This window comes from Corvus kubaryi, unplaced genomic scaffold, assembly GCF_017639235.1.
Source record: "Corvus kubaryi isolate FWS band 111438036 unplaced genomic scaffold, C.kubaryi_AGA036_p1.0 37384, whole genome shotgun sequence".
Lineage (NCBI taxonomy): Eukaryota > Metazoa > Chordata > Aves > Passeriformes > Corvidae > Corvus > Corvus kubaryi.
The window spans coordinates 371,092-399,060 of record NW_024581126.1 but is presented as its reverse complement, the minus strand read 5'-3'; the positions used below and the strand labels follow the sequence as shown (position 1 = coordinate 399,060).

The 27,969-nt window shown below is 46.0% G+C and overlaps 1 protein-coding gene across 3 annotated transcripts; it reads left to right on the top strand.

The window, feature by feature from the left end:
• Nucleotides 1-1,215: 1,215 nt before the first annotated feature.
• On the top strand, nt 1,216-27,969 carry PAK6 (p21 (RAC1) activated kinase 6). Of its 3 annotated transcripts, none has more exons than XM_042035531.1 (12): nt 1,216-1,541; nt 1,853-2,052; nt 2,657-2,721; nt 7,688-7,875; nt 11,340-11,548; nt 15,420-16,022; nt 19,191-19,682; nt 19,925-20,058; nt 22,755-22,881; nt 23,065-23,190; nt 23,868-24,002; nt 25,915-27,969. In XM_042035531.1, the coding sequence occupies exons 5-12, from the start codon at nt 11,345-11,347 to the stop codon at nt 26,080-26,082; spliced, it is 1,989 nt and encodes a 662-aa protein (XP_041891465.1). In that variant the 5' UTR covers nt 1,216-1,541; nt 1,853-2,052; nt 2,657-2,721; nt 7,688-7,875; nt 11,340-11,344; the 3' UTR covers nt 26,083-27,969. The 3 variants fall into 3 exon arrangements, with proteins under 3 accessions (XP_041891465.1, XP_041891464.1, XP_041891463.1); XM_042035530.1 differs by having other exon boundaries at nt 7,688-7,878; XM_042035529.1 differs by lacking the exon at nt 7,688-7,875.

Here is a 27,969-nt window from a genome sequence, read left to right as displayed (position 1 = left end):
AGGAAACCTGTGCCACTGTGGCAGGCAGGAGGACCTGCAGTGTAATGTAGAAGAGCTGACTGCACATTCAGGAAGCAGCCTTCCATAACTTAGCTAGCAGGTCTGGAAATGAGCATTAGGAACCTCAGACCATCAGCTCCAAAAGGTTCTCTCTATGAACCTCGGTTCTGTTCCTTCTCCATGATAGTACTGTAGAGCTTATGAATTCCAACTACAGCCAAGATTCTGGTGGTTGTACAAAGATACTGCAGCTCTTTTAGCTGGAATGAACAGATAGGGAGGAAAATGGGAATTGGGAAACGTGGCTAAAAGGTCACTGGGCTGGCCCATCTCTGCTGGCCAAGCCACTCCCAGCAAGAATAATGAGAGCCTAATGATTATTTGTAGCATGTCACTCATTTATTTATTTATTTTAAGGGTGGTTCAACAAAACCAATGTTAAAAAAAACCCAAAAAAGTCACGGTGGTGGGTTTTTATGTTTTATATCTCTGTTCTTTGGACCTAAAACTATCTGAGGGTTAAGCCAGCATTGTCAGTGGTTTGGAGAGGCCAAGAATCCTCTTTATTTGCAATGGAGCAAGGGCAGCTGATGGGTTTGCTGCCATGAGCTCTGACCGCTTCTGGCTGTAATCCTCAAAGTGTCCTCTGATGATGGCCCAGTCACCAAGCCCACCTAGCACTGCCGGAGCTGGTGTCCTGCTGAGTACAGTCGCTTGTGGAAAGTCTATTTCCAGGAGCCAGTAAACCCTGAGGCACAGGCAGTGCAACAGGATTAGAGGGTTATCCCAGACTCCAGACCTGGCAGCACTGACTCATGGTGAGGACAGGGGAAAAGTAAAAGCGCCAGGTCATGTGCTACTCATCTGCAATGCAAATAAATGGGGTGAATTCTTCTACAGCGAGCCATAAAGCAAGCAATCAAAGCTTTCCTTCCTGGAATGACAAGGGATTGGTGGCAGGTCCTGAAATCTGCAGCCAGGCGGCACAGGCGGAGATGTCAGGTTCGTTAGAAGCTGCAGCAGCTCCTGGCCCCGAGGCTGTGGAGCCGAGAGAGAGGAGCTGACGAGTTGAGCTTTAATAAGTCACAGTGAAGTGGGGTGGTGAAAAAGGATGGAGGGGAATGGGAGATGATCTCCCCAAGGTTCTTGCCTGAGACCCGGCACATTGGGCTGCCCAGGTGTGACTCTGAGTTCTTTCTCTCTTGTCCCCTCTAGGAACCAAGAAAGGAGATGGTGAGAAGGCGGCGACATGGTCCCAAGAGGCTCTGCTGTCGACATCTGTCGTTTTCCGTGGAACAGGAATCTGAGGCTTCTCCACGCTGAGCGCTTCTGTGTCACATCTGCTACCACACCCTGAAATCAAACTCGGCAGCTTAGGTGAACCAGGCACTGTACAAACATGTCAGACTTGCCTCCACCCCTTTTTCTTCTCCCGCTTTCTCCTGCCGTCTTTCTCTCTCAAGTTTATCGACGCGTCAGCGGATTCCGGTGGCGGAGCATTCTCACTTTACCTCTGGTCACAGAGCAATGAGGAGTCAGGGGTAAGGGCCCTCCTGCAGATTTGGGGATCAACATTGATTTGCTTGCTTGCTTTAAAGCCGTAACAACCGTCCTAATGGCCGCTGTTTTGTGGGATTTGTTCCCTGTGTTTACGGAGGACTGGGTTTGTCAGTTTAAACTAAGTCTCCACTTCCCAGTGGCTGTGCTGCCTCGGCTTAACCCCTTCCCTTCAGAGCTGAGCCGTGCCACTGCCAAGGATTAGGGTAATGATCACACGTGTGTTGGCAGAGACAGCCTGGGGTGAAGTGAGAGTGGAATAGTTCAGAGGGGTCATACAATATTTTCTCTCAAGGGATGCTTCTGGAAGGGAAGAAAAACTGGAAGCTGGATTCCTTTGGGAAGGAGTTTGCTTCATCTTCACTCCTATAGCCCAGCAACACCGTCCTCCAATCGGCTTTGCTGCATGACAGTTGGGAGAGTTTACCTCCAGACCCTTCTTTCTCCTCTCCCTTGGAACTGTCCACCACCGGCATTGTTGCAGCAGGACTGCCCGTAAGATCCTGTGGTTTTTACTTTCCAGGGTCTATGAGGTGGGACTACGTGTGGGGCTGAGGTCCGGTGGTTCAGTCAACGGACACTCAAGAGGATGGGGAACGTGGAGGGAAAATGCCTTGTTGAATCTTGCAGGGTGATGATCTTAAAACCTTGGGGTGAAGAAGGGGTTAAAAATTATTACGGATGATGCTTGAGAGAGCAGACAGCATGTCAGGAACATGCATACTCATCGCCTTTACAGGAGACAGAGCAGTATCTGCTCTTGAGTATCTTGTATCTGCAAGGACCCTCACCATACCTTACAGAGAGGTCTGGTTAAACCCCTCCTGTCTGTATTCCCAACCTGCTGGCTGCTGTGCTGGCCAGGATCCTTTCAGAATACCTCCTGAAGCTATGCTGGAGTACTCGTGTGGGGCTGGGTGTGTGAGTGTGTTTTGGCTGGCTGAAAGCTGCCTAATCTCGTCCTATTTAAGTTACAATATATGGTTTTATTGAGCGTTTGTACTTAATTATTTTTGTCAGGTAACCAATGCATACAGGCAAGTATTTGCAGTGAGACAAAACAGTCCTGTCTGTTAATATTTGCTTTCTTCTTTGCCAGGACATTAATGCTTTAATGTATTTGGGGACAGAGCACTGAAAAAACAGAAGAGCAATTTGTGTCTGGTGAGTGCAAGCTCTCAGGTGAGGCTGGGGGATGTACGGAGAGTAACAGACCTTTGCCCAGTCTTTGCTTTTTTGAGTTCGAGTACAACCTGAGTCAGCCCCTAACACAGCTGCTGGGGAAGGGAACCTGCTGCCTGGCTCTCTCTCCAGCCCTGTCCCATGGAAAAGTCTCATTCCTGATGGTGTGATGAAGCTTTATATTGATTTTAATATTCACTGCTGCCTTGGTATGTATGTCCTGCATGCTGTGTGAACAATGGTTCATGAATCTAGAAGTAAAGCTGATCACATAGTGGAAAGAGCTATCAGGAAATAGCTTGCTGGGTTAGTAACTGTGCTCCCAGATGGAAAGCCTGCTCCCTGCACAGGGGTTGTTTCTGTCTAGATGGGTGTGAGTATGGATGTACCTGGGAAGGCCACCCTGGGTCCTGCTGCCAAGGCTTGCAAAAACGAGAAACAAAACTTGCTTGGTCACAAAATGGTTTTCATTCCCAAGGAGAATGAAATTAATTACGGAGAATTCTTTAAAGTTTGTCTGTCCTGCCTCCAATCAGGAAAAAAGAGCTCTTTTTAACCTACTTCTCTAATATGCTTAGGGAAATTCACAAGCAGAGAAAAGAGCTAAATATTTGTGTAAATTGCTTTAAACAAAATTGCTTAAAGCAGCTTGGACTAGCTTAGCCCAATTGCAAGTAAAAACACAGCCAGGCCCTGAGCTCTGTATTGCACTTGAGGGTTTTTTGGGTGCTCACAGGGGGGGTACCCTGCTGAAGTTCCATCTCATTTGGAGCAGCACATGAGCTCTGTACCTGGGCAGGACACAAGTGAGCAGGAGCACCTGAAGGCTCACCAGGAGTTGTGCTGCTCAGCACTGAAGGCTGCAGAGAGCACAGCAGACTCTGACACCTTGTCGGGGGCGGGGGGGGTTCTGGACTGGGGACTGCCTTCCTTGCCTGTGGCACCAACCCTGCTTCAGTCTCACTGACTTTGAGTTATAATGGCATAGACTTAGTGCAATGGAGCACAAAATCAGCACTTGGCTGCTGCAGGTCTTGTTTTTAAGGAATTCCTCATTATGGTTTCTAAAGTTGCAGGATTACCATGTGGTTCGAGGACTAATGCACTGCTATTCTGTCTTAGCAATGATACTGTTGTTCTGTGACTGACCTTCCATTTGTCTGGCAAAAGAGAGCAGTGGGAATGGAGGATGCCCATAGACTAAAAGTTGAAGTCTATTTCCCTCAAAAATGTCTCAGGAAATTACACTTTCTCTAGGGCTCAGCTGTTTAACTTGTAGTGTTAGTAGTTAAATTATTTTGTAATTAATTGATGAACAGAGTGTAGCTGTAGCCAATAGCAGTCATTTATCTCATGTTAGGAGTGTACCTCAGGTTTTAATGTACAGAGGACTGTGTGAACACTCACAGTCATGGCAAACAGAGCAGGATAACCGATATTCCCTGGGAGAAGACTTGTCTGTTGCAATTTAAATTTGCATCTCAGTGTTGGCAGCAGTGAGCAGGAAGGCACTGACGGTCAGGCAGGTTGTGGGGTTTAAGTGAGTCTGTCCCTTCCGTGTTTTGGGGCACGCTGCCTGGGCTGCAGTTTTCCCATCAGTTATCCTGTGGGGATAACACAAGCAAACTGCCTTGCAGGCTGCTGACAGCAATTAAATATATTTGTAGCTCTCTTTGGGAGAACATGATGAGCATAACTAGGGACTGAGGACTGAGATTGTTTAGTGTTGGCTGAAAGGAAGTTTAACTCTTGCATCTCTATACTTGGGTGATCTGGGGAATTTCTGGGGCGTCTCCATCAGTTCTTTGCTGTGCTGCTGGAGTGAGAATGCTTGTCCAGGACAGAGGTCACCAGTGCCTCTGCTGGGACAAGTCTGCTTGTGAGAATTTAGTCCTGCTCCCTGAGTGTGTGACTCTTCCTGCATACAGTAAAATCTGTGCTGTTCCCGTTTGCAGCACAGAGCTGCAGCTTCCCTCTCGTAACCCCGCGTGCCAGAGGCAGCTGGATCTGCGAGCCATGCAAGAGCGCACTGAGCTTCCAGTGCTTGCATGGAGCTACAGGACGTGGCGCCCAGTGTTGCAGCCCAGTGCCTTGGCTCCTTCCCCTGCCATGTGACCCTGCATGCCAGATGTGGCCCTTTGGCTTGTCCCAACATAACCTCTTGTCTGATATGTAAGGTGTTACTATTCATGTGAATTTTTGGAGACAGGAACTTAAATGTTCTTATTCTAATCTCAGTAGTACTTTTATGATGATTTTGAATGGATCTGTCACACAAGACAGTAGAGAGTTGAAGTACTGAGTCTTTCAAGGGCTGTCTTGAAGCTCTGTGGTGCTTTTGATTAACAGCAAAACACAGCAACTTATTTTTAACCCTGATGCATCCTTCATGGCAAAATAATGTCAGTAAATCCATGTGGAACAATGCAGCTGCTCTTTGGACCGGGATCGGGGAGGGGTGTAGGTGTGAGGTGAGTGTTAGAGGTGCAGTGCTGTGTGGTTTGGTATAGCCAGAACAGGACACAAGCTACATGAATCACCTAAAAGGTGGGGGAAAAGGCTCAGAGTCGTCGTGGCTTTGGTCTCAGCCTGGTGACCTGCAGCACACGTCCTGCTGGCTCTGCGTGCCGAGGCCACAATGAGTGAGCTGCCTTCCCTGGTGATGCAGCAGTGTTTGGTGGCTTTACCCTCTCACACACTGAGCCCAGGTGGGAAAGGCTGGTCTTGTAATGAAGGCACTGGACTGCAGCTGAGGTTTGGAGGTGATTTCTGTTCTGTGCTGCTGGGTTCTGTCAAGGCATCTGGACCTATGTGCTGGTGTCCAGATGAAACCTGCGGTCAGAGTGTGTCTTGGCCTCCACTGGGGCCCTGCACCCATATTTTCTCTCTGTGGAAGCCAGGGTGTGTTGGGCCTGGATCTGGCCTTGATATAAAGTTAAAAAGCAGCCAGGAGACATACCTGGGAGATGTTGTAGATCTGCTAATCTAGACATAGCTGGGAAGAAACAGGGCTAGTAATTTTTTTTTCTGTCTCATCTGCAAATGAGGATAATAATTCCCTTTCTTCACCTTTCGTCTGTTTAGATGAAACCTCTAGAGGGTGGGGCCTGACTTCAGAGACAGACACAATTGGATGGTGACTTCAGCTGGGATTTCTAGGGGACTGTAAATAATGGAAAACTTTGTTATTTGTCAAGGGATAAAGCCCATTAGCATCTGGGACATGTCTGTACTGGTTTTGGAAAGTTCAAGAGGTCTTTTCTTTGCAAGTGCTTTTATGTATGTCCCAGAATGAAGTTGGTATGGTATAGCTAAAACACATCTAAAAGTATGTAACCCAGCAGCGTCCCAAACAAGCTGAGCAAATAGGCGTTCACTGGGTTTTAGGTTTTAGTCCTAATTTATGAGCAAGGAACTGGAACAGGGGAGAGAGGCAGCACCAGAGCCTTCAGAAGCCTTCAGACCCTGCTCAGTGGAGGCACAGCAAAAAAACGGTTGTGCTGTTCTTCTCATTTCTCAGAAACAAACCCACCAATATAACAAATATGTCTCTCCCTAAGCTTATTTCTAGTGTAATATTACAATCTGTGCTCTCATGTGTGGTTGGGCAGGATTCAGAGCATTACATCAGTATGCTGTGCTGTTGCTTTGCTCTGACACGCAGCTTTGCCATGGGGGCTGGTGAGGGAGAAAGGAGTAGAAGGAAAGGACTTGAAATGAGGAAAGGAATGGCGCACCAAGGAAATATCCACTCTTCCTTTAGGAGGATAAAAAAGTACTTCAACCAGTATTTCTAAAACTAGAATTGCAGACAAATGTGGAAGGTGTCAGGGCAGTGCTCTTAGATCCCATTTCAGATTTTGGACCATTTGGCTTTTCTTTCTCCCTTTCACTGACCCTTGTTGCCATTCCTTGGTGTGTGAAGTCACATTTGGTTTTGTCAGCTCTTTAGGGACCTAACCTGTCATTTCCCTTTGTTTGCAAACTGCTATGATCGTTTATGGCTTGTTATAAATAATAAGAGTGTTGCAAACATGAGTGTTTTAGAAGGTATGGGATGCAGTGAAATTCCATGTGTGCATATTCACACATACATTTGTGTGAACCCATGCATATGACATGCATGGATAATGGCCTAGTTAACCTGTAATCCATTTCAAATGTAGCACATGACAGTGACCTGAGTAGCACAGTATGGAAATAACACATTTTTTCTTTTTATTGGCGGGTTCTCTGGGACCTTCATCTTCCCACTGCAAACTCAATCTGCATATTGCAGTTCCTCAGGTCCTGTAGGAAGAGTTCTCCTTGTCTCCCTCTCCTCTTGGAGCTAGGCAGAGCAGTTTGGCAGATCAGCTGTGGGAGGACTTGGAAATTACGGGAATGGCTTTCTTGAGCTCAGAGACCAAGCGTTATCTCTCGTCCGGGGCAGGAGGAATGTAGGGAGCTGCGTCCAGATCTGCGATAGCGACGCAATGAGCTGATGAACGAGTTCAGTGCTGCAGCAAGGAGGGGGAGGGAGAGCTTATTTTTAACTGGAAACTGCACGAGTGAGACTGAAGTAGCTCTGTGCTGCCGTGCTATCATCAAGTGCATGTGTGAGTGAGGGAGGGTACGAGCACGGCTCCGTACGGCGCGGTGTCCTAGCGGAACGTGTGGCTGGACGTGAGCAGGGTGGAGGCAGGTCGGGTGAGAAGGCAGTGCTCGCTGCTGCCTTTGTCTGGGCGTTGGAACGAGCCACTCCTGATAACATTTATCTGCTTTGTTTTGTTTTGTTGTTTTTTTCCGGTGGTGTTGCTTCATTTCTGTGCCCTCCTCCTCGGGTTGCCCGTCTCCCACCCATTCCTCTCTTCCTTACTAACTCGCAGTTCCCCTGCCATCCTTAATCTTCCCACCCCTTCCTCTCATCTGAGCCTGACCCCTCTCTCTTCTTGCCCCTCCTTCTCAGCTGATCCCTCCCCCTGCTCTGGATCTGCTGGCTGTGGGATTTTTTCTCGTGCTCACTGGCAGATGTGACAGCTTTGGAACTGTATCATCTAGGAACAGCTATATCTGGAGTTGAAAAACCTAACGTGGTTTCCCAGGGAGCAGGAATGGATCGCTGAGAGAATTTCAATCTCCGACTGCTTTTGTCTTGTGGTAGTGACTTTTATTATTTATGTTTGTGACATTTCTTACAGTACAGTTGTCAGCACTGAATGAAAGACTAAAGTGTAGTAGATTATTATAAAATCAGTGTCACAGTATTTGTGTTGTTATATTAAAGGGATGCTGCCTATGTTTAAATACAGGTTTTACTTGATTTACAAAATCTTATATACATAAAATGTTCTTATGAATTTCTTACTGACTTAGAGAAGGGCTGGTTTTATGTGTTTTATTTAACAATAAACGTTCTTTAGCTGGGTATTGGAAATACAAGTAAATAGGTCTTGCATGAAAACCACAAAGTGAAAGGAGACTGGTTAAATACAGACCTCCTCAATGAGATGCAAAACCTAGCAAGATTATTAGAATTCATTGGATTTCAAATAACTATTTTTAGTGTATGTATTTTGTTTGATCTTAATGCAGTTTACCTTTAAACCACCTGTCTGATCTCTTTATAATCAGGGATTGATGCTGACCATATAAAGCAAATGCCATTGGGTGCCTAGGGGTGTGTTGTATTTGGAGCTGATTACATTTTGTTGTTTTTAAGCTGTCTGTTTTAAGCCAATAAGGTAGATGCAGGCCATGCCAACCAGTCACTTAAAACTGACCATGAACTCAGTAGGTGCTCCTTTCTGGGTTTTGGAAGCATGCTTTTGGCTATGGGGTCCAAGTGTAGTCCATGTGTTGATTGCCAGGGATAGGGGTTTTATGTAAATATACAAATGTAGTGTTGTGTTTCTGCTTCTGCAAACTGAGGTGGTGAAACAGAGCCACTGTTCTGGTTGGGGCCAAAATATCACCTGGGCTTTAAAAATTTGCATTTTGAAGCACTTAAGCCAGAATAATTTTTCTTATGGGGAAATACCTGACATGTTCAGAAAACCATTGATGCTAAAAGTGCTATTGATTGTGACGTTTGTAACACCCTGTTTCACAGGACCCTTTGCCACATGAAGCACTTAAAAGAGCAAACTTGTCTGCTATGGCCTGGGTATCTTCTCATTGTGAAGCTGTGAGAGTAGGAGCAGGAGAGATACTGGTTGAAATAGTAAGATCAGTGGGATCGCTCTGGCTGGGTCAAGGTGGATCAAGGAGCTGTCATAACTGACATGTAGTCAAGGATTCAGAACTGAACCACTTGCTGTAATACTACAGAGATACTCCCTGCTTTCCTTGGAAGCTCTGAAGCTCCTCAGCAGCTTCAGCTGTTGGTTTGAGCACTAACACCACAAAGCTATTAGACTATCTTTCCTTTCTGGGATTGTCTGCACTTTTTTTCCCTCTGACTTTAGTCTTGATTATTAGTTAATAAGCAGCACCTAAGGGGCCCAAGAGATGAATCACTGTGTTTGAGGAGCTGCAATACAGACCTGGAGCACAGACACCCTTCCCATAAGCTCTCCATTAAGACGTATTTGAGTTTTCATTGGAGCTTGTTCTAAGCAAAGATTATTCTGGCTGCAGAATCTTCTAGGCAGAGCAGTTGCTTCTAGCCTCTTTTGTAAGTACTTTTTTTGTTTTTTAGTTTCCTAACCTTTTGTTTTCTTTTTCACCTGTGGGGTATCTTTAGTAGGCTGTTGCAATGGGACAGTGTGTGTGAATCCAAGGATGGATTGCATGACTGGGAGGTTAGATGGAGCAAAGGTCCTTCTCTGCCATGCAAACACTTCCTATCTCTGTAACGGCAGGATTGTGGTAACCAAACTGGGAGCCAGTGTGTATTGGATTTTCAAGACCCCAGTCTAGCACCAGGGCGCAAAGTCATTGTTCAGCTGGCGGCTGCACTTTGCTCCCTAAACAAGTTTAGAGTGGGACAACCTGGAAAATGTTTGACATAGATTTCACTGTGATGTGCTGATTTTGGAGACTGGTGTCCTCTAGAAGTGTGTTCATGTCTACACCACAGCAGGTTATCTCTCTGTCTCTCTGACCCTTATAAATATTTATTCAGCACAAATAGTTGGATGCTGAGGTCCTGTACAGGGGAAGAGTGACTGCTACAAAGTTGAAGATTAAGTGGCAAAAATCTTCAGTCTGATGTCAGGGAAGAGATGGCATTCATAGCTGTAAGCAGTGTTAGTGAGAGGCAAATGCCAATAGTAATGTTGTTTGTGGAAGAGGAAGAGCATATAAATGTTATTTTTGTTTATTGGTGGACGTTAATTGCTTTAAAAAGCATGTGCAGCTTTTTCCCAAAGCAGTGAATACAGTCATAGAACATTTCAGAAGAGAAGGGACCTTGAGAGGCGCAGCCCAACCCCCCTGCTCAAGGCAGGGTCAGCTCAGAGGGTCAGGCTGGATTACTCAGGGCTTTGGCTTTGAGAGCAAACCCCTGAGGATGGAGCCTGCCCGGGCAGGCTGCTGAAATGCTGGCCTCTCCTGGTCACAGGAAAGCTTTTCCTTCTATCCTGTCAGGACCACTCCTGTTTTGATTTATGCCTGTCTCTCACTCCCACCACTCCCCACTGTGAAAAACTTGGCTCTCCATAAAAAAATCTCCTTACCTCACTCTACCTTCACTATCTGGTTTTTGTGAAGAGGTTGTGTCAATGTCAATCCAGTGCAGTCCTCCAGCTTTCCCACCTCTTGACTGCATGTGGAACTCCGGTTCTTCCTTTTCTTTCATAACTTCCCAATTTCAAAAAGGTCCAATCTCTCAGCTTTCTATCTAAGTATCTATTTTTGGTTATAAAATTCTTAATTCTGATTTTGGATGTCTCCTGTGTTTGGGTATATTTCAGTGTTAGGTGCTTCTGGCTTGTTGCACTTGCACTGGCTGTTCACACAAGCTGTCTCTCTCAGCCCCCAAGGGAAAGGAATCTTAGTTTTTAATTTTAGCTTCTTCAGCTACCTGCTGACAGAGTTTGATTTCCACCTACCACCTCCTCTCTCCCTCCTGAGCCCTCTGTCTAAGCAAGAAAAACTGAGATCCAGAGTCAGTCTCGGGCAGCTCTTCCTTTGGCAACAGCTCTGCTGTATTTAAATGGGAATCAAGTAGATATTACTTACTTGGCGTAAGCAGTGAGAAGAAAACCTGAGCCCTGTTTATAGCCACCTTAAATTCTAGCCTTGTGGTGGAATCAATGCTGTCTAACTGGCTGGACTCCAAGCCATTTAATGTAGGTAAACAGGTAAAATATAAATATGTATCTCTAAGTTATTGTTTTTAATCATTTTATCAGGTAATATGAATTTGTAGAAATAAAGGAAGTCACTAGAAATCCCACCCCGGTCATGAACCTGTGAGGTGGCCTTGGGCAAATCATCACTCTCTTGGTGTCTGTTTCCTCATCTGTAAAAGCAGGTGATCAGCTCCTGTTAAAGTGCTTTTTGCTGGAGAATGTTCTCAATACAACATAATTAACTCATAGAATTGATATGTGATTTTACTGGTTGGGCACTTCAGCCCTAGACAGGCACTGACAGCGTTGCCTTCTCCTCTTCAGGCATCATGTTCCGCAAGAAGAAGAAGAAACGCCCTGAGATCTCAGCCCCGCAGAACTTTGAGCACCGTGTCCACACCTCGTTTGACCCAAAGGAGGGCAAATTTGTGGGCCTGCCACCTCAATGGCAGAATATTCTGGACACGCTGAGGCGCCCCAAGCCAGTGGTAGACCCTTCAAGGATCACGAGGATGCAGCTCCAGCCTATGAAGGTAAGAGAGGGAGACTGTTCTTTCCTGTTCCTTGGGGAGTTGCCTCCAAGTTGAGGCACTGTTTCCATTGCCCCATGAATGGGACCAAGAGCGGTATCTCTATGGAATTCAGTGGATAGCAGGCTTTGATAGCCCAAGGTGATAGGAACTTCATCAGGAATAAGGACAGTAGGATCCTGACCTGTTGCTGTCAGTGTTGAAATAACCAGCTGGCTGCCTGTCACTGTGACAGGGACCTGTGAAAGCTCCTATGGTGGCTGACAGGACCAGGATGCGTTCGGCTGTTGTACAGAGAAGCCAAGAGAAGAGTTCGTGGAGAGACCTGTTTTAGCAGGTTTGTCGTTTTCGTGGGTGAGCAAATTTGGCTGGTAATTAAGTTGCCTGGGAAGCCTGAGTGGGAGAGAGAAAGCAGGGTAGTGCTGCCTTGCTGTTCATCGACAAGTAAGGACAACAAGGACTAAGCTAGGGTCTGGACTAAAATGGTTAATAAACCGGCATTTTAATGGAAAGTGGGACATAGTAATGGTACAATGTCCTTCAGTAAGGGAAAACAAGTGATTCCTGTAGATGGGTGGTTTTAGATGGCTGCTGGTACTGGCATCTGGAGACTGCGTAAGCGACAGCAGGAACATGCTGTGGGAAAAGGCAACTTCATGGTGACCTCTCCGGAAAGGAAATGAAAGATGGTGACAGAAATATTGTGCTTAAAGTCTTGCTAGCTTGGGGGAGGTTTTTGTTGCCAGTTAAAAGAACCCTATGGGGGCCTAAAAACTGAATGGTTCGTTGTAAAATAGAGATGTTGCTACTTGGGAATTTAGGAGGGATATAAAAGAGTTGTCTGTCTGATGAATATATGTGTACAGGTGCTTAAAACATGGGGACTAAACGGGACTATATTTGGTATAATGCAAGATTTAGTACATAATCAAACCTGCAAATGAAATGGCCCATCAGGATCTTTGAGCAGATACTGTTTTATAAAGGAAAAACTTGCTTAGGAAGAAAAGGTGAAAAAAAGCAAAAGGCAGGAGGTTATTGCCTGGTGTCCTGAATGTGCTTTGAGGTTCAAAATGTAGTAGGGGATAGGAGCACAATCCAGAGAAGAGATAAAATGTGTAATAAGAGACCAACTTGGTTAGATCAGGAGTTCTTTAATGAGTTTAAACTGCAGGAGGATTGCTCAGAAGGGTAGAAACTAGGTCAAGTTATAAAGGGCAAAGAGAAAAGAAATTCATGTAGAAGCAAAACTGGAAGGCCAAGGCACAAAAAGAGATGTTATTCTCAAAGAACATAAAGGGCACTAAGGAAGACATCGTGAGTGCACTGAGGAGGATGAAGGAAAGAATTTGTTCACTGCTGATTTTGGAAGAAAGTTATCAGATGACACTGAGAATTCCTAAGTGTTTAATGATTATTCTCTGGTCTTTATTAAGTGTGATCAGTGGGCTGACAATTAGCATGAGCATGAAGGGATGAGAATGCAGGCTGGAAAAAGAAAAGAACAGGAACAGAAATGAGACTTAGCTAAGAAGTTGCATATTTTCAAGTCAGTTGGGCCTAATGAAATTCAAGGAATTGCAGATCAGTCAGAATAATTTCTATCCCCAGAAAGAGACTGGAACAAATAAGCAAGTAATCTATTTGCAGCCGCTTCCAAGGAGATAGCAGGGTAATAGCTGGCAGCCAGTATGGATTTATCAAGAAAAGAGTCATGTCAAGCAACCCAATTTTCATCAATCACAGGGTAGGGGGCTTTGGGTCAGGGAGAAGTGATAGCACTCCCCTATATCTTGACTTCAGTGAGGCTCTGGACACTGCACCCATGGCATTCCCAGAGCAAACCAAGTTTCCTCAAGTATTAGGCAATGGATGCTCACAAAATAGTGTGAGGCATCACTGTTGAAACAGAAATGTGTGTGAAGAGATTTCCTGGAGTTCACCCTGAGCCTTATGCTGGTCAGGACATTCATATCTGACTTACTAAACCCGAGGATGCTAAAAGCTGAAAGCAGGTGCAAATCCTTAAGGGAACAAGGACAGAATACCCAACAGGCTTTAAAAACTAAAGAATCATCTTAAACTAACACTATTTTTCCCAGTAATTCCAAGTGCAAACACTCTCTTAGACTGCATAACAAAGCTGACTGTTTCTGGTAAACGCCATTTGAATTAATTCCTGTTCAGTGATACCAGTCAATTAGGTCTTTTTTTTTTTTTTTTTTTTTTCCAAGTGCTAGTTGGCCAAGCCCTCATATATAGTCCTGGATTCAACTATCAGAGTAGTTCCTGGGTTTGTGTGTGGCTTATTAAAAGGTGCTTTTCTTGTTACAATTTCTCAGTTTTGGTCAGTAAGGCATGATCTATGTAAGAGCATTCCATATAGATTTGGCTCCAATTTGGATGTTTCCTCATTAATCTGATGCAGTCCTTAAACACAGCAGCAAAGCAAGATTAATTCACATCTCCCCTGATCTCCCCTGTCTGCTGGGGCTAGATCTGACTTCATGGGAGTGATCTGAGTCTATTTCTAGGGAGTTTTAGCTAGAAGGGGAGGAGAGCACTGGAGTGGATTTTCTGGAGAGGCCATTGCATGTTGTTGGAGACTTATTATTTTGAGAGTACACACGTCTTTCTGGAATTACTTTTGTCCATTCTGGACAAAAAGTTTGTGTCCCCAGCACGTTGTTCCGTGACAGTAGCTGGGCTGTGGAGGAAGGGGTGTGTGAGTGGTGAGGAAGTAGGAGTGAAGACCAGAATTTCCAGCTGCAGCTGGTGTGTGTGCTATGGAGTGAGTTGAGTTGTCCTTTCTTCACCTTGTTGAACAAAAATCTTCTGTCTTTCATTCTCAGACACTGAGCAAAACAGGTGCTCATTTGTGCACTGTGGTGTCATTCTGTTGAAATTGCTGGAGCTACTGTGTTGCACCAGCTAAATATTAGTCTCAGTATAATTAATTCAGCATGTTTAGAAGATCCCTGGAGCTCAATCAGCAAACAGGAGATTGCTGTCACTCCAGGGAAGGACTTTCCTCAGGCAGAGGTTCATGAAAGTGTAGGAGTGATCCTGTGCTGCAAATTTCTGTGGAGAAATGAAACATTTTGGTTCCCAGCACTAGAAAAGCTTCTGTAAGCTTTTCAGTTCCAGAAAAAAAACAAGGAAGAACACTACATAATATACCAACAGCTTAAAGTGTCCTACTTGTACAGAGCTGGTGCCTGTTTGGATGGAAGCCTTGTTCTTCCGCGTTTGCTTACAAGGCAGTTGTGGGCTGCTGTGACCCTTTGTTCATAGTTTTTAATTATAATAGCTTGGCAGAGCAGAGCAGGGAGGCAGAGTTGGAACAGCACGGTCTGCACTGGTCAGGACTGAGATGTATTAGCAGAAATTGAGGAGAAGCAGACTGAGGGAGGCTGATTACGACGCTGTTGAGCGTGCTTCAAGGGAGAGATGAACCTTGTGTTGGCACAGCAAGGGTGAGTTTTGCAAATGGAGCTTGCAGCATGCTGGAACTTCTGAGAACTAGTATTTCAGGAGCTTGGTGAGTGCATTAGTGATGTAGTGTCACGCAGTTTCAGCACAAGAAAGCCAGGAGTTTTGAAATATCCCAGTTTGCTTTTAGAATGTGAGCACAACAGCAAAATTGACTGTTCTGGCTGACAGCACTGCTGTTCTCTGACAGTCCTCTGACCCAAGGACTCCTTTTTTATCCCCCAATAAAGGACGATGAAACAAAAGACAAAAATTTGTAATTTTCCCTGAACTCCTTGAGTTGTCTTTAGCTATATGTACAAAATTTAACCTTTGGCAAGATAAACTGAGCCTCAATTCTTACAACTCTGACTTGTTTCTCACCTTCCCTTGTGTTTTCCAGACCGTGGTACGGGGCAGCACCGTGGAAGTGGAAGGCTACATCTCTGGGTTGCTCAATGACATCCAGAAGCTTTCTGCCATCAGCTCGAACACTCTGAGGGGCAGGAGCCCCACCAGCAGGAGGAGAGCCCAGTCCCTTGGGCTCCTGGGAGACGAGAGACCCCCAGACATGTACCTTCAGAGTCCTGAAGGAGACTGGGCAGACAAGTATGGGAACTACCTCAACTGCAATGGTGGGTCCAAGGTGGCCCGGAGGCAGACCATGTGGCCGGATTACAAGCCCCGCCTGGAAGGGCAGTCTCATCCCAACGGAATGGTGACAAAAGCCCAGTCCCTGGGGCCGTCGGAGTTCCAGGGCGCCGATGGCAGCTGTCTGCAGCGCGCCTCGGGGCTGCAGCATGTGCCCGATGTGCCGGGGGAGAGCGAGACGGCGATGAAGAGCCCGGAAGAAGGCTGGCTTCAGCGACAGTCCAACGCCAGGCCCTCGGGGGAGGGCAGCCCCAACTCCAAATCCCGGGAGAACAGCCTGAAGAGGAGGCTCTTGCGCAGCATGTTCCCCTCATCCAGCGCCTCAAACAAGCCAGGCCCTCCCCTGCAGATCAAGGTAAGAGTTATTCACTGGATTGCAGTGTTGACTTTACAGTTCCAGAGGTTACATATACAGCCAATTTAATTGCAAACATCGGGCAGCCATCTGTTCTTGTTATGATTAACGTTGGAATCAAAATAGTCCTGGGCAGGGGAAATGTGTGGTCCGCCTGAGCTTCACGAGATGCTGCGAGGCACAGCTCCGGATGGCAGCCGGATCTCCAGCAGACGGTTTGGCGGAGCTGCGGGAGCGTGGGCTGGGAAGGATGAGGGGTCTTGGTCGTTACCTTCTGCGAGGTAAAGGCATAACTGCAATGCCATTCTGCTGGCACCAAAGAGCCTTTGCCATTTGGGAAATTGCCATGATTTGCATTAGCAGTGTATTCTTCTGCCTGTGCAAACTAGAGCTACCTCAGGAGAGTGTGTTGGTTATAGCTGTATCTGCCGGCTGCTACAGCAGCAGGGTTTGCATCAGCACCCACGGTGCTGTCACACAGGAAATCAGACTGTTGGATTTTGGAAAGGGTGGGACAGCTCATAGCTACTGCTCCCCCAGGAAAGCTGTCCTGAATGGATGACTCATTTCTTGCTAAACTGCAGAAAATCTCTGGTTCCTGGTACTGGATAGGAAATGCAGACATTGCTTCTTTTCCATTCTGGGCTGACCCAGCACCCATCTTCTTTGCATGGCTTGTCTGGTGGCTTCAAAGCTGGTGCTGGGCCAGGCTGATTTCCAGCAGCTGTGAAGTCCCTCAACTGGGAGGACAATGATAGGAACCACTGTCCAAGCCAACCTGACTGTTCTGAAGGGTGTTGCACGAAGGGGATGTCTCCAATCCAGCGTCTTGCAGTTTGCATAAGGATCCAGGCTCAAGGTTTTGGGCACAGTGGGTTTCCTTTCCAAGGGAGAGGATTTTGAAGGAATGCAATCCTTGTGTAGCACAAACTGCACTTATTGCTGTCTCAGTAACTCTGGGCTGACCTACACTGATTGGAGGCCTGTCCCTGAGTACCTGGAATTGGCCATTTCTGTCTTCCCTAGACAGTGTGTCTTTGCCAGGCTCAGCCCTTCCACAAGCAGGAGCAGAAGTTACCAGCCAAGTGGATGTGCCTGGGAGTGTTTGAACTCCAGCTGTTTGTCAGAGAAGAGGAGTAGGGAGGACCTGGAAGATATGTAATCTATCTCCCTACTCCAGTAAGGGATCTGTACCATCCCTGGTAGGTGTTTATCTAAGATGTTCTTGCCAGCCTCTGATGATGAAAACCTGGATCTCCTCCTCTGATGGAGCTGATGATGTGTGAGAAATGTGTAATTGCAGATGAAAGGGACAGGGATATAACTGAATCATGGAATCCCAGACTGGCTTGGGTTGGTAGAGATCTTAATGTCCATCCAGTTCCACCCCCTGCCATGGGCAGGAACACCTTCCACTAGACCAGGCTGCTCCAACCTGGTCTTGAACACTTCCAGAGATGGAACACCCACCACTTGGCTGGGTAGCTGGCTGAAATGGGAAGGTGGTGCCTTGAAAGGCACCACGGGAAGTTTGAGCGCGCCTTCCTTATGAAGGGAAGGAGTGGGACAACCAGTGACACCTCAAAATGTCCCAAGACAGAAAACATGTACATGGGGACTGTCAGATTACAGGAGCAGGAAATGAGACTTGCGCGTGGTTAAACAAACCTGTGTGAGCTTGCACACATGTTGTGTACCCTTCTGCACGCTCTGGGTTATGTAAAACTTTTTTTTCTCTCTCCTGAGACAAAACAAGATTTGGGAAATAAATTCTGTGTTGCTGTGAGCATGTCAGCACAGGACTGCAGGGGTGGAGCTGGTGTACAGGGAGGAAGGAACTCCTGACAGGCAGTTGTATTTGTGCTGTGCCCTGATGCCACTAAATTGTGTTTTCCAGGGCCTCTCCGTGTGTGAGGCTTATGCAGATTCTGCTCTTGACAAAAATCCTTGATTAAAACCCAAAGTGCGTAGAATTAAATCCTACACAATTATTTTCTGAGACAGGGAAAATGAGTGCTCTTGTAAAAAATTCTCGATTGGCAATTTTCAGTTCCCATGCCCATATTATTAACTTTATTAATAATCTCTCTGAATTGTGAGAGAGAAAAAGCTTTTTGCTTTGAGGTTTTTATTTTACCCTATAATATAAATGATGGGCTTGCTCTTTCTGAAGTTGCTTCTTTGACAGATCCACTATTATTTTGCATATATTTATATACATATAATGTTTATTTTACATATATACATGTACATATATAATGTATTTTGTACCCCACCTGCTAAATGTTCTTGAATTTTAATTAATCAATGTTTCCAGGAGTATTAGCAGGACAATATTTATCCTTCCTGCCATGGGAATGCATATCCTGAAGCCACATTCCCACAGGCTGTGATCTTACTACATCTCCTACACTAAACAGGGTTGGGCCTGCTTGTCATTTGAGTGGGAGGTCTCCAAAAACCTCGAGCACTGCTAATCCAAATTCACTGTAGGTCAGTTGTAAGTCAGTGAGGTGGCAGGTGGCTCTGTGTAGCTGGAGTCTTGTGCTGGCGGCCTCCAGCTGTCCTGGTTCCTGGTGCTTTTCCCAAAGTGGAGAAGCTAATTCCATGCCTGATCGACAGGAATGCTCTGCAGGTACCAGTAGAAAGTGCAGAGAGTGTTTTCAGTAGGCAGTGTAATTACCCAAAGGGAATTAGGCCAAGACATCAAAGTGATTTACAGCCTTGGCATGAATCCCCTTTCCTTTTATACAGAGAAAGATCAGAGGCACAGAGGGATAAAGGATTTTCAAATTCTCTGCAGCACAGGTTGCCCCTGAGTTTTGGTGGCAAGGTTGGAATGCTTTTTAGCAGCTGGGGTTTTTTTCTGTGGGTTCTGTGTCTTGGTGGTTTTTTTTAAAGCATGTTCCCTTTAAACTGTCTCGATTTGGAGTAAAGTGTAGCACCCATTCCCTAAGGGATTCTTGAAGATCTGCATCCAAGGATATCTTCATCCAAGCTATATGCTGGGCAGACCTGGAGACAAGAACCTGAAGCTCTTGACTCCAGTCTGCTTCAAGGTGTGCTGGGGCAGAATGGAATGACACAGAACTGATTCCTCACCTTGCTGCTTGCTAATCCAACCATCACTTTTTCTTTCTCCCACTTTCCTCTTTGTCCTTCTGGAAGCCTAATGCTTTCTTCAAGCCCCAGCAGTGGGGTTCTCCCCACAGCCCTGCAGCCAAAGCCCAGTCTCTCCCCCCAGAACAACCTGCCTCTGAGTTCCCCAGGATGATCTCTGAAGCTGGGACTCCCCAGAAGTCCCCGACAGCAGAGAAGGCTGTGGCAGTGCCACCAGGCCGGCCCTCCCCGGCAGGGTCCCCCAGGAACCGGCAGACCCAGACCAGTTCCAGCAACCTTCACCTGCCCCAGGACTCTGCTGGGAAGGGGCAACCACCCAGCGAGGACCCCGTGGTTGTGACTCACGAGCAGTTCAAAGCTGCCCTCAGGATGGTTGTGGACCAGGGAGATCCCAGGACATTGCTGGAGAATTATGTCAAGATTGGGGAGGGCTCCACAGGAATTGTGTGCATCGCTCGGGAGAGGCACTCAGGGCGTCAGGTGGCCGTGAAAATGATGGATCTGAGGAAGCAGCAGCGCCGGGAGCTCCTCTTCAATGAGGTGAGTGTGCTGAAGTCAGGGGAATCCTGCTGTCCACATTGGAGCAATCAGTGTGGCAAAAGGAGGAGAAGAGCAGGATCATCTTCCTCTTGGTAGCATTATGCTTGTACCAAGAACAGCTATTACTGGGGGGATGGAGGCTCTGTGCTATGCTCACAGGGCTGTGTGCGCTCACTGGGTTGGATAAGATGAAGTGTGGTGAGTAACTTTGTGGTGGTCACTTGTCCACTGTGGTTTTACAGGTGGTGATAATGAGGGACTATCAACACGTCAACGTTGTGGAGATGTACAAGAGCTACCTTGTGGGAGAGGAGCTCTGGGTGCTGATGGAGTTCCTTCAGGGAGGAGCCCTCACAGACATCGTGTCTCAGATCAGGTACAAAGCAAAATCCCAGACATCGACATGGGAGAGCAAGAGCAGCAGAGTGGGGATTTCTGGGACAAATAGTTTCCCTCAGAGACCTTGTGTTTGCAGTGCCCTGAAACTACTGCTGTTTAAAACTGTTATCCATTTAAAATACGTGATAATACTTCTGATGTAGAAGGGACTAATTTAAAGTACTGATCCCTTTAGATACCCACTAGTCATCTCCTTGATGACCTTCCCTGTAAAACACAGTAGTCATAAAAAGTGTTGTTTACTATATCTGTTGAATCCTGGCCAGGATGTTCACTGAATAAGTATAAAGAGCAGGCAGAAATAGTTTTCAGTGGTGGAACTTTAGCCACAAATTCAACCTCACTAACTCCTCTGGAGAAGTGCAGCAGAGCCTTGAGATCTGGACTCCTTCCCAAATTTCATTGCCTAAAGATAGCAACTACTAGACACTCTCCTAAATTTGTTTCCTTATCTACACTGCTTCATATTCAATAGTACCCAAAGCATTTCTGTAGGGCAAAGAAGTTGTTCTCAGATGGCCTCTGCTCCATCTCACAAGGTGTTCTGATGATGCAGTTACGGTGATCGTGTCTTACCCATGACTCTGGAGCACCCTCCTCCTGCTTCAGAGCAGTCCTGTGAGGCTGGAAACTGAGGCAGGGAATGCCAGTGGAAAGACTGACCAAGAAAGTCTGTAGCATGAAAGTTTCTTTTTGGAAGATTCAGGATTTTAATTGGATTACAATTAGGCAGTATTGCTAGCACTGGTTGTATCAGGTTTTTTAAAATCATAGTATACCTTTAGTTCACATACGTGCTTGGCCTAGGTGCTGTGGTGGGTTTAAGGCATGTATCTTACTCGTTTGGTGGATTTAAGGCATGTAGCTTACTCTGTTGGGTTCTGTGTTTTGGAAGCACACCTGTGATAATTTTGAGAGGCATAAAGAGCCACATTATCCTCTGTAGCCTCCACAACCCCACCTGGAAGGAGTGCCCTGGAGACACTTACCTGGGGCAGGCCTGTCCAGAATTGAGTTCAGAGGCATCTCAGGGTCTGCAAGCCAACATTTAATCCTGAGGAGTGCTCAGTTACAGCTGACAGGGCCAGTGAAACTCTTGTAGCTCTTGGCTGGAACCGAATTACAGATAAAAAGTGATGAAGAGGTTTATGAAGGGTCTGTGTGTTTATATCCACCAGTGAGACCTCAGCCTAGTTTTGTTTTAAGAAGCTTCCTTTGAACCTGTTAATGAATGCTTGTTTTTCCACATGATGGAAGCAGGATCTGTTATAACCATAACATTTATCAGAAGTAAGCTGCAAACCTTTATCAGTTTTTCCCAGGGAGGAAAATACCATCATTGCTGTCATTAAACTTTTGCTGAGGGGGATAAGTGATTTACATCTCCAGGAGCAAGGTAATCCTCCAGTAATCTGTTTTACACTATGCAGTCACTTGACTGAAACCAAATTCCATATGTGACAGGGTGAAAATGCACCTCTTGTGATCTTCTGGAACCACAGGGCTCTCAGGTGGATCAGCTCAGGCACTATGAAATGAAAAGTACTGCTCCTAAAAACATTGGCTTCTGTGCTGGGAAGTCCCACAGGTAGCCTTTGTCCCTCTCCCTTTTCAGGTTAAATCATAAAGGCAGAAGTAGCCCCCTGCTACTCTTCAGATTTAGTTGCCGTGAGTGTGGCACAATGCAGCTACAACCTGTAGCTGTCCTGGTTTGGAAGAGTAAGGTATGGGATGCCAAATAAGCAGCACGAGTGTAGATTTCTCAGCTGATCGTGTAGAAATGATTATGGGTTTAGAAGGTGCTGGTTCGCTGCACAGCTCTGCCTTCCGAGTGTTCTCTTCTCCTTAGGCTCACTTGCAGATCCAAATTTGAGGATGTTTCATTTCTCTGTCCTCAGCTGAGGGTTGTTCAGAACTACTGCTAGAGTTAGGCTGAGAATCCACAGTACTCAAATTGGGTACTTCAGCTATTCTTTGAAATAATTCACTCCTAGGATTTTTCAGTGTAAACATGCAGAGCTGTCACTGTCCCCAGGTACAGGAGAGAATTTTGATTTCTACCATTTTTACTTGATTGTGAAGGTTTTTGTATTGGTATTCTAAACAGCAAGAGCTTCTAAAGAGGAGGTTCTTGGGGCTCATATTCCATGTGCTAACAGAGTGGTAGAAATCAGAAGTGTCTTCCCTGCTTGTAGCTTGTGCTACCTTTAGTTAGGTGTGAGTGTACCTCAAGTGTCTGCAGGAAAGGCCTAAAGGATCCCTATATTCATTCTCAAATGATATGTTTGGATGTTTTGTGGATACAGTTGCACAATAAGCCTTGTGAATAATGGCTTTACTATATTTGCTTTAAAAAAAGCTGTCTCACCAGTTACTGCAGCACCTTGGCATCAAGCAGCACTGCTGCCTGTCAGAACTGCTTGAAACAGCATCTTGCAGAATGAATTTAGGTACAGAATTTAAAGTGCAATTTCTCTGCATTAAACCTATGAAAACTTAAAATTGTCAACCATAAAGTCAAAAATGTTTTCTGCAGTAACAGATATAGAAAAATGATAAAGGTGAGATGGTAATTGTCATAGGGAACCAAAGTGTCTGTGCTTTAACCTCTGTGTGCCCCTGTCAAGGAGCACTGTTCTCTGCACAGTTTAAATCCCCTGCCTCTAATTGCAGGCTGAACGAGGAGCAGATTGCCACAGTGTGTGAGTCAGTGCTGCAGGCTCTGTCCTATCTCCACTCTCAGGGGGTCATTCACCGAGACATCAAGAGCGACTCCATTCTTCTGACGTTGGATGGCAGGGTGTGTTTCCTCAGACAAATTGTTTCCTGTCTTCTGCTGCTGCAGCCTCCATCTCTTATTTCCTTTCTGTTCCCAATCCCTTGTTTTCCCCTCGTCCTCTTACTCTGTCATCTTTGTCTTGGTGTTTCCCTCTGTGTTGTTTAAGGCTTATTTTTAAGGTTGGTTGCTTTTCTCTTTGTACAGGTCAAACTGTCTGATTTTGGCTTCTGTGCTCAGATCAGTAAAGATGTACCTAAAAGAAAATCCTTGGTAGGTACTCCTTATTGGATGGCTCCAGAAGTCATTGCAAGGATACCATACACCACTGAGGTAAGGGACCGCCTCCCTAATAGCAGGAGAGGAGCAAGTAATGGTCTGAAGTGTCACAGGAAAATAACTATTGGCTTTTCTAGGAAGTCTCTAGATTCTATTTAAAATATAAACCTGACTGTGACTACGGCTTTGATGGTGATGACATCAATATTTCCTAAATCAGTAGAAAACCAGATTGTTCTGCTTCCCAGGAGCAAGGCATCAACTTATTCTATTCTTACACCTAAAGCTTGGCCTAGACTTGTACCTGCTGTGGACAGATGTGGGCAAGGAGCAGCCTGTGACATGATAGGGATCAGTAAATCGATTCCATAAAGGAAGCAGGGGAAGTTGTGAGCTCTGAGGGGCTCCCCTCAGGGAAAGCAGACATGGGAGCTCTGGAATTCTGGGCAGGTGGCAGCAGACTGACTAGTTTTGTTTACCAACCAACCAGGTGTGGTACAAGCAGTTACTTGCGCACCTTTACGTGTTGCAACACCAGCATGGCTCAGTCCTGGGTGCAAAATTGACTTAGTTATACTCCTGTAAGGAGCCCCAAGAGCATTAAGGGCATCGGTGTTGGACTCTCTTGGTACCATTTGTCATGGATGGGGTGTTGGGGTCTTTGTGAAAGTGGCAAAACAAGGACCTGCTGCTCTGGAGTGTGTGTATTGATGTGACATTGTCTCCCACAGGTGGATATCTGGTCCCTGGGGATCATGGTGATAGAGATGGTAGATGGAGAACCCCCCTACTTCAGTGATTCTCCAGTCCAGGCAATGAAGAGACTCCGTGACAGCCCTCCTCCCAAACTGAAAAACTTCCACAGGGTGAGCATGCTGCCAAACACTTGTAAGCCTGATGATTACCATAGGCAAGCATCCATATCAGCTGTTCCCAGTGCAGCTGGCTGTGGAAATGGTCTTGCTAGGACTTGTTTCTTGGGGAACAGCTTTGGCCCTGGGGTCTTGGTGGCTGCTTTGGGAAACAGCCCCGGCCGTGAGGGCAGCTGGGCATAAACGGAGAGTGCAGGTCAGAGCTGCTTCAGGTGGACCCAGCAGTTCCCAGCTTGCTGATGTTGACAGAGTAGCTTATCTTCCAGGGAAGGGAACAGGAGGATTCCTGCTCTTGGGAGTTTCCAGCTGCATGGCCTTCAGGACTACAAAGGGTTAGGAGAGCAGGAGAGCTCAGGACAGACGGGAACTCGTGGAGACACTGCAGCAGCTCAGAAGACTAACTTGGCTTCATGGTTTCTTAGGAAAAAGTAGCAGTGACATAAGAAATAGAATGATCACTTTTCAGTGCCCTCTTAAAGCAGTCCTCCTTTCATTCCATGCCCAGCCTCTGAGATCAAACAGCTTCTACAGCATCCTGAGCTACCCAGCCTTTCCAATTAATCAGAGCATCTGCAGCTGCTAAAACTGAATTATTTAAGAGAGTAGACTGCTGAACTAACAGCACACACTCCAACATCAACAGCTGTTCTTTCTTTTCTGCCTTTGCAACACTAATTAAAATTTCATGGTCACATTGCGGACCTGGTGCTTGCCCTCCTTGGGCAGTGTGAAATCATCCTGGTCTGGGTCACACCTTGCTTGTTGACGTGGCCCTGCCACAGGCTCTGACAGCCAGAGCTGGTTATGGTCTTGCTCTACTCCACTTTGTACTGGGAAGCAAACTGGCTTCCAGCAGACCTCTGATTTATAGGCCGGTGTGCATCCTCATCAGTGTCCTGCTGGAGTGCAGCTCCAGCTGTGGATCCAGCCTTCTGTTCTGGTGCCAGTTCATGGCTCACTGTGGTCAGTGACTGCAATACTGGGGGCAGCAGGTCAAAGGGATGCCACCTAGGATAATCCCTGCTGGGTTGCTAAAGCATAGACAGATTTATTGACAGGGATACAGGCTGGATCCTGGCACTCATCCTGAGATGTGCCAGGATGGTGCCTTCTCCAGCAATCCCAAGCAAAGTTATCCAAAGCGCTCCTAAGGTGAGCAATAGCTCTGTGTGAACAGTATTTCAGGATCTACTAAGTGAACCAGAGCTGAGAAAATGCCCCCAGTCTAAACTGAATGTAACTATCAGCATAAATATATGCCAAGTTCATTTTTTTATTCCATTTTAACAATGCAGAAGATGAAACCAGCCAGAGATGTGCAGGGTCTTGAAGTGGTGCTTGGGGGCTGGTGACTCTCAGGCTTTTACATCTCTTCCAAAGGACAAGCCTGTGAGGTCATTCAGCTTTTTGGTACTTACTCTGCAGCTTCTTCATCTTCTTGTACCATTAGCATGAGGGTTTTTCAGGCTCTTGGAACCTACTGGAGAATCCTACTTAACTACCTTTCCATAATCTGTGACCAGTAAAAGAATGGATTGATGCCCCCTTCCTACCCAAGTGATGTACCCAGGTAGCAGGAATCCTTTTTGAGCTGAAATCCAGAAAAGTTTAAGTAACAAAATGGCAAGCAGGAGTAACCCAAATGGAAGGACGTGGCAGGCAGTCTTATCTCAATTGGCTGTATCCCATTCAAAAGAAAACAACCTAAGTGTTGTGCCTACCAGTGACAGAGAGTTAATTCCATAGCATAAAAAGCACGTGAGCTGTGTCACATTAATGGGCAAACAGGGACATAGATTGGGAATGTGCAGGATGCTTTTAACCACACCCAATTTGGCAGCCTGGTGTTCCATGAGTTGTGCCTGGTCCCTTTGTGGGGTTGACTTGGTTGGTTGCTTTTTCACAGACCTCACCAGTTCTGAGAGACTTCTTGGAAAGGATGTTGACACGGGATCCATTGGAAAGAGCAACGGCACAAGAACTTCTGGATCACCCCTTTTTGCTCCAGACAGGACTTCCAGAGTGCTTGGTTCCCCTTATCCAACAGTACAGGAAGCGCACCTCCACCTGCTGAATTTATGTGAGGGGAAACTGTAGGGAAAAGGAATGGTTTTAAAAAAATATATAGAAAAATTAAGAGCCCAGGCAGTCTCAACCTGTGAATGGTGCTTGGAAGTTGCCAGTGATTGTTTTGGAGGACGAATGTGAATCCTGTCCGTGCATCCTCAGCCTTCTGTGGCTTCTCCTTTGCTGAAGACAATCAATACAGACTAGATCTAAGTGAGACCAAGTCTGTCTCAAGGATAAAGCGGGTATTCCATGGCTTGGGGATCACTGCTGCCGAAGGATGGCATTCGAAAGTGGAGTCTGAAGCTGTGTATCTGAATGTCTGTGAGTTTCTGCACACCCTGGCTACTGACTACTGAGCTGGAGCGGTATTTCCCACTTAGAAATGTGATCTTTGTTTCCTTCATTGTACACTGGAGCTGTGAGCTGACTCACTTTGGGGCACAGACCCCTTTAAACTCTCAATGCACAAAGACTTGACTTTTTTTTTTCCTCTGAGACCTTTTCACAGATGATTTTAATTTCCTTTGGTTAAACGTGAACCTAGAAACCTGCACACACTTCCTTAGGGAGCAGATGTGATATGTGTATATTTGTTTCTAAGTGGCTCTCTTGCACCAACATGCTTCTCTTTTGCTGCAGAATATGTATGGTTTAGTGGTCAATCTTGAATCCATTTCATGACTTTAAACTTTTGGAGGGGGAAACCCTTGGATACGGGCCTCAAAGGGGACTCTATGAAGACCAGGTGCTCTTGCCACCAAAATCTTATGGTTGAAAATTCACCATTTGCAACACGTTGTGTGCTGGTTGGAATGTGAACAGCGTGTTCCTGTGGCTGGTTTCCAGGCACCTTGCTTTCCCAGTCCTTTCTCCCAGGAGAGGCTGAGAAGAGCTGCCCTGGGGCAGTTATTGGCTAGCATTTTGGGAATGCTGTAGGAGACTGAATGGAAAAGTTTGAGCTGTCCTGCTTATCCCAGGATTGATTTTTGTGTTTGTGTGCTGCTGTCTGGCTATTGGTCTGCCCTTCCCCATCATCCCTTTACATCTGGAAGGTTTCTGGTTGTCTAAACAGCTCTTTCAGTTATTTTAACATAGTTTTTAGGTATTTTGTATGCTGCACTCTCTGGTCGGTGAGATCCTCAAGGTAATTGGACTCTAGTTTGGGGTTAACATTGTACAGTGATGGTGTGTGTTGTTGTGAGGTCTCAAGAATATATTCCTACATGTGGAACTGGGATCTTGTTTTGAAACTCCAGATACCAAGATACTGGACTTTAAGTTATTCTCAGGACAGTCTTGCTGTCTCAGAAACTGACCTCAGAACTGCGTTTTCTTCAGAAGATGTTCATAATCTCTGTCCTCTGCTATTTGCTCCAGCTACAGATCCTGCTTCAAAATTGAAGCCACAGTTGATTACTTGAAGTAATTTGGGATGGAATTCATCTGCACTGCTGCCAGCCATCAAAGGGTGGGCACCCAGTCTGCAGAGCGTGTAGGTTGGCTCTGTAGCCCATGGGGAGAGGAACACCCCTGGGGGAACAGCTCTGGAGGTGGTTCATCCCCTTGGCTCAGACACCTGCTGAAGGATGAAATCACTCTCTCTCACCCGTGGCAGGTAGAGAAGTGGTAGGGGTTTTCTGTAGACTGGATGTCTAAGTTTGGGGCTGATGGAGTTGGTTGAAATTAATTCATTAAGCTCCTCCTTAGCTGCACTGGAAAATTTTTGATGTAAAATGTTTCTGTATTCCAGATATATTGCTTTTTTTTAACACAAAAAAAAAGCAGGGCTTAGAAAAGATTTATAATTTGAAACAAACAGTCCTGCTCGTCTGTAGTTGTGAATCCTTTGCACTTGTGTTTTAAATTAAAGTAGTTCTTGATTTATTCATAA

Excerpts from the sequence above, each read along its gene's own strand:
- PAK6 (XM_042035529.1), top strand. The coding sequence starts at position 11,345 with ATGTTCCGCAAGAAGAAGAAGAAACGCCCTGAGATCTCAGCCCCGCAG. Across the intron at positions 19,683-19,924 it reads GGGAGCTCCTCTTCAATGAG|GTGGTGATAATGAGGGACTA; the intron begins GTGAGTGTGCTG and ends GTGGTTTTACAG. Across the intron at positions 22,882-23,064 it reads TTCTGACGTTGGATGGCAGG|GTCAAACTGTCTGATTTTGG; the intron begins GTGTGTTTCCTC and ends CTCTTTGTACAG.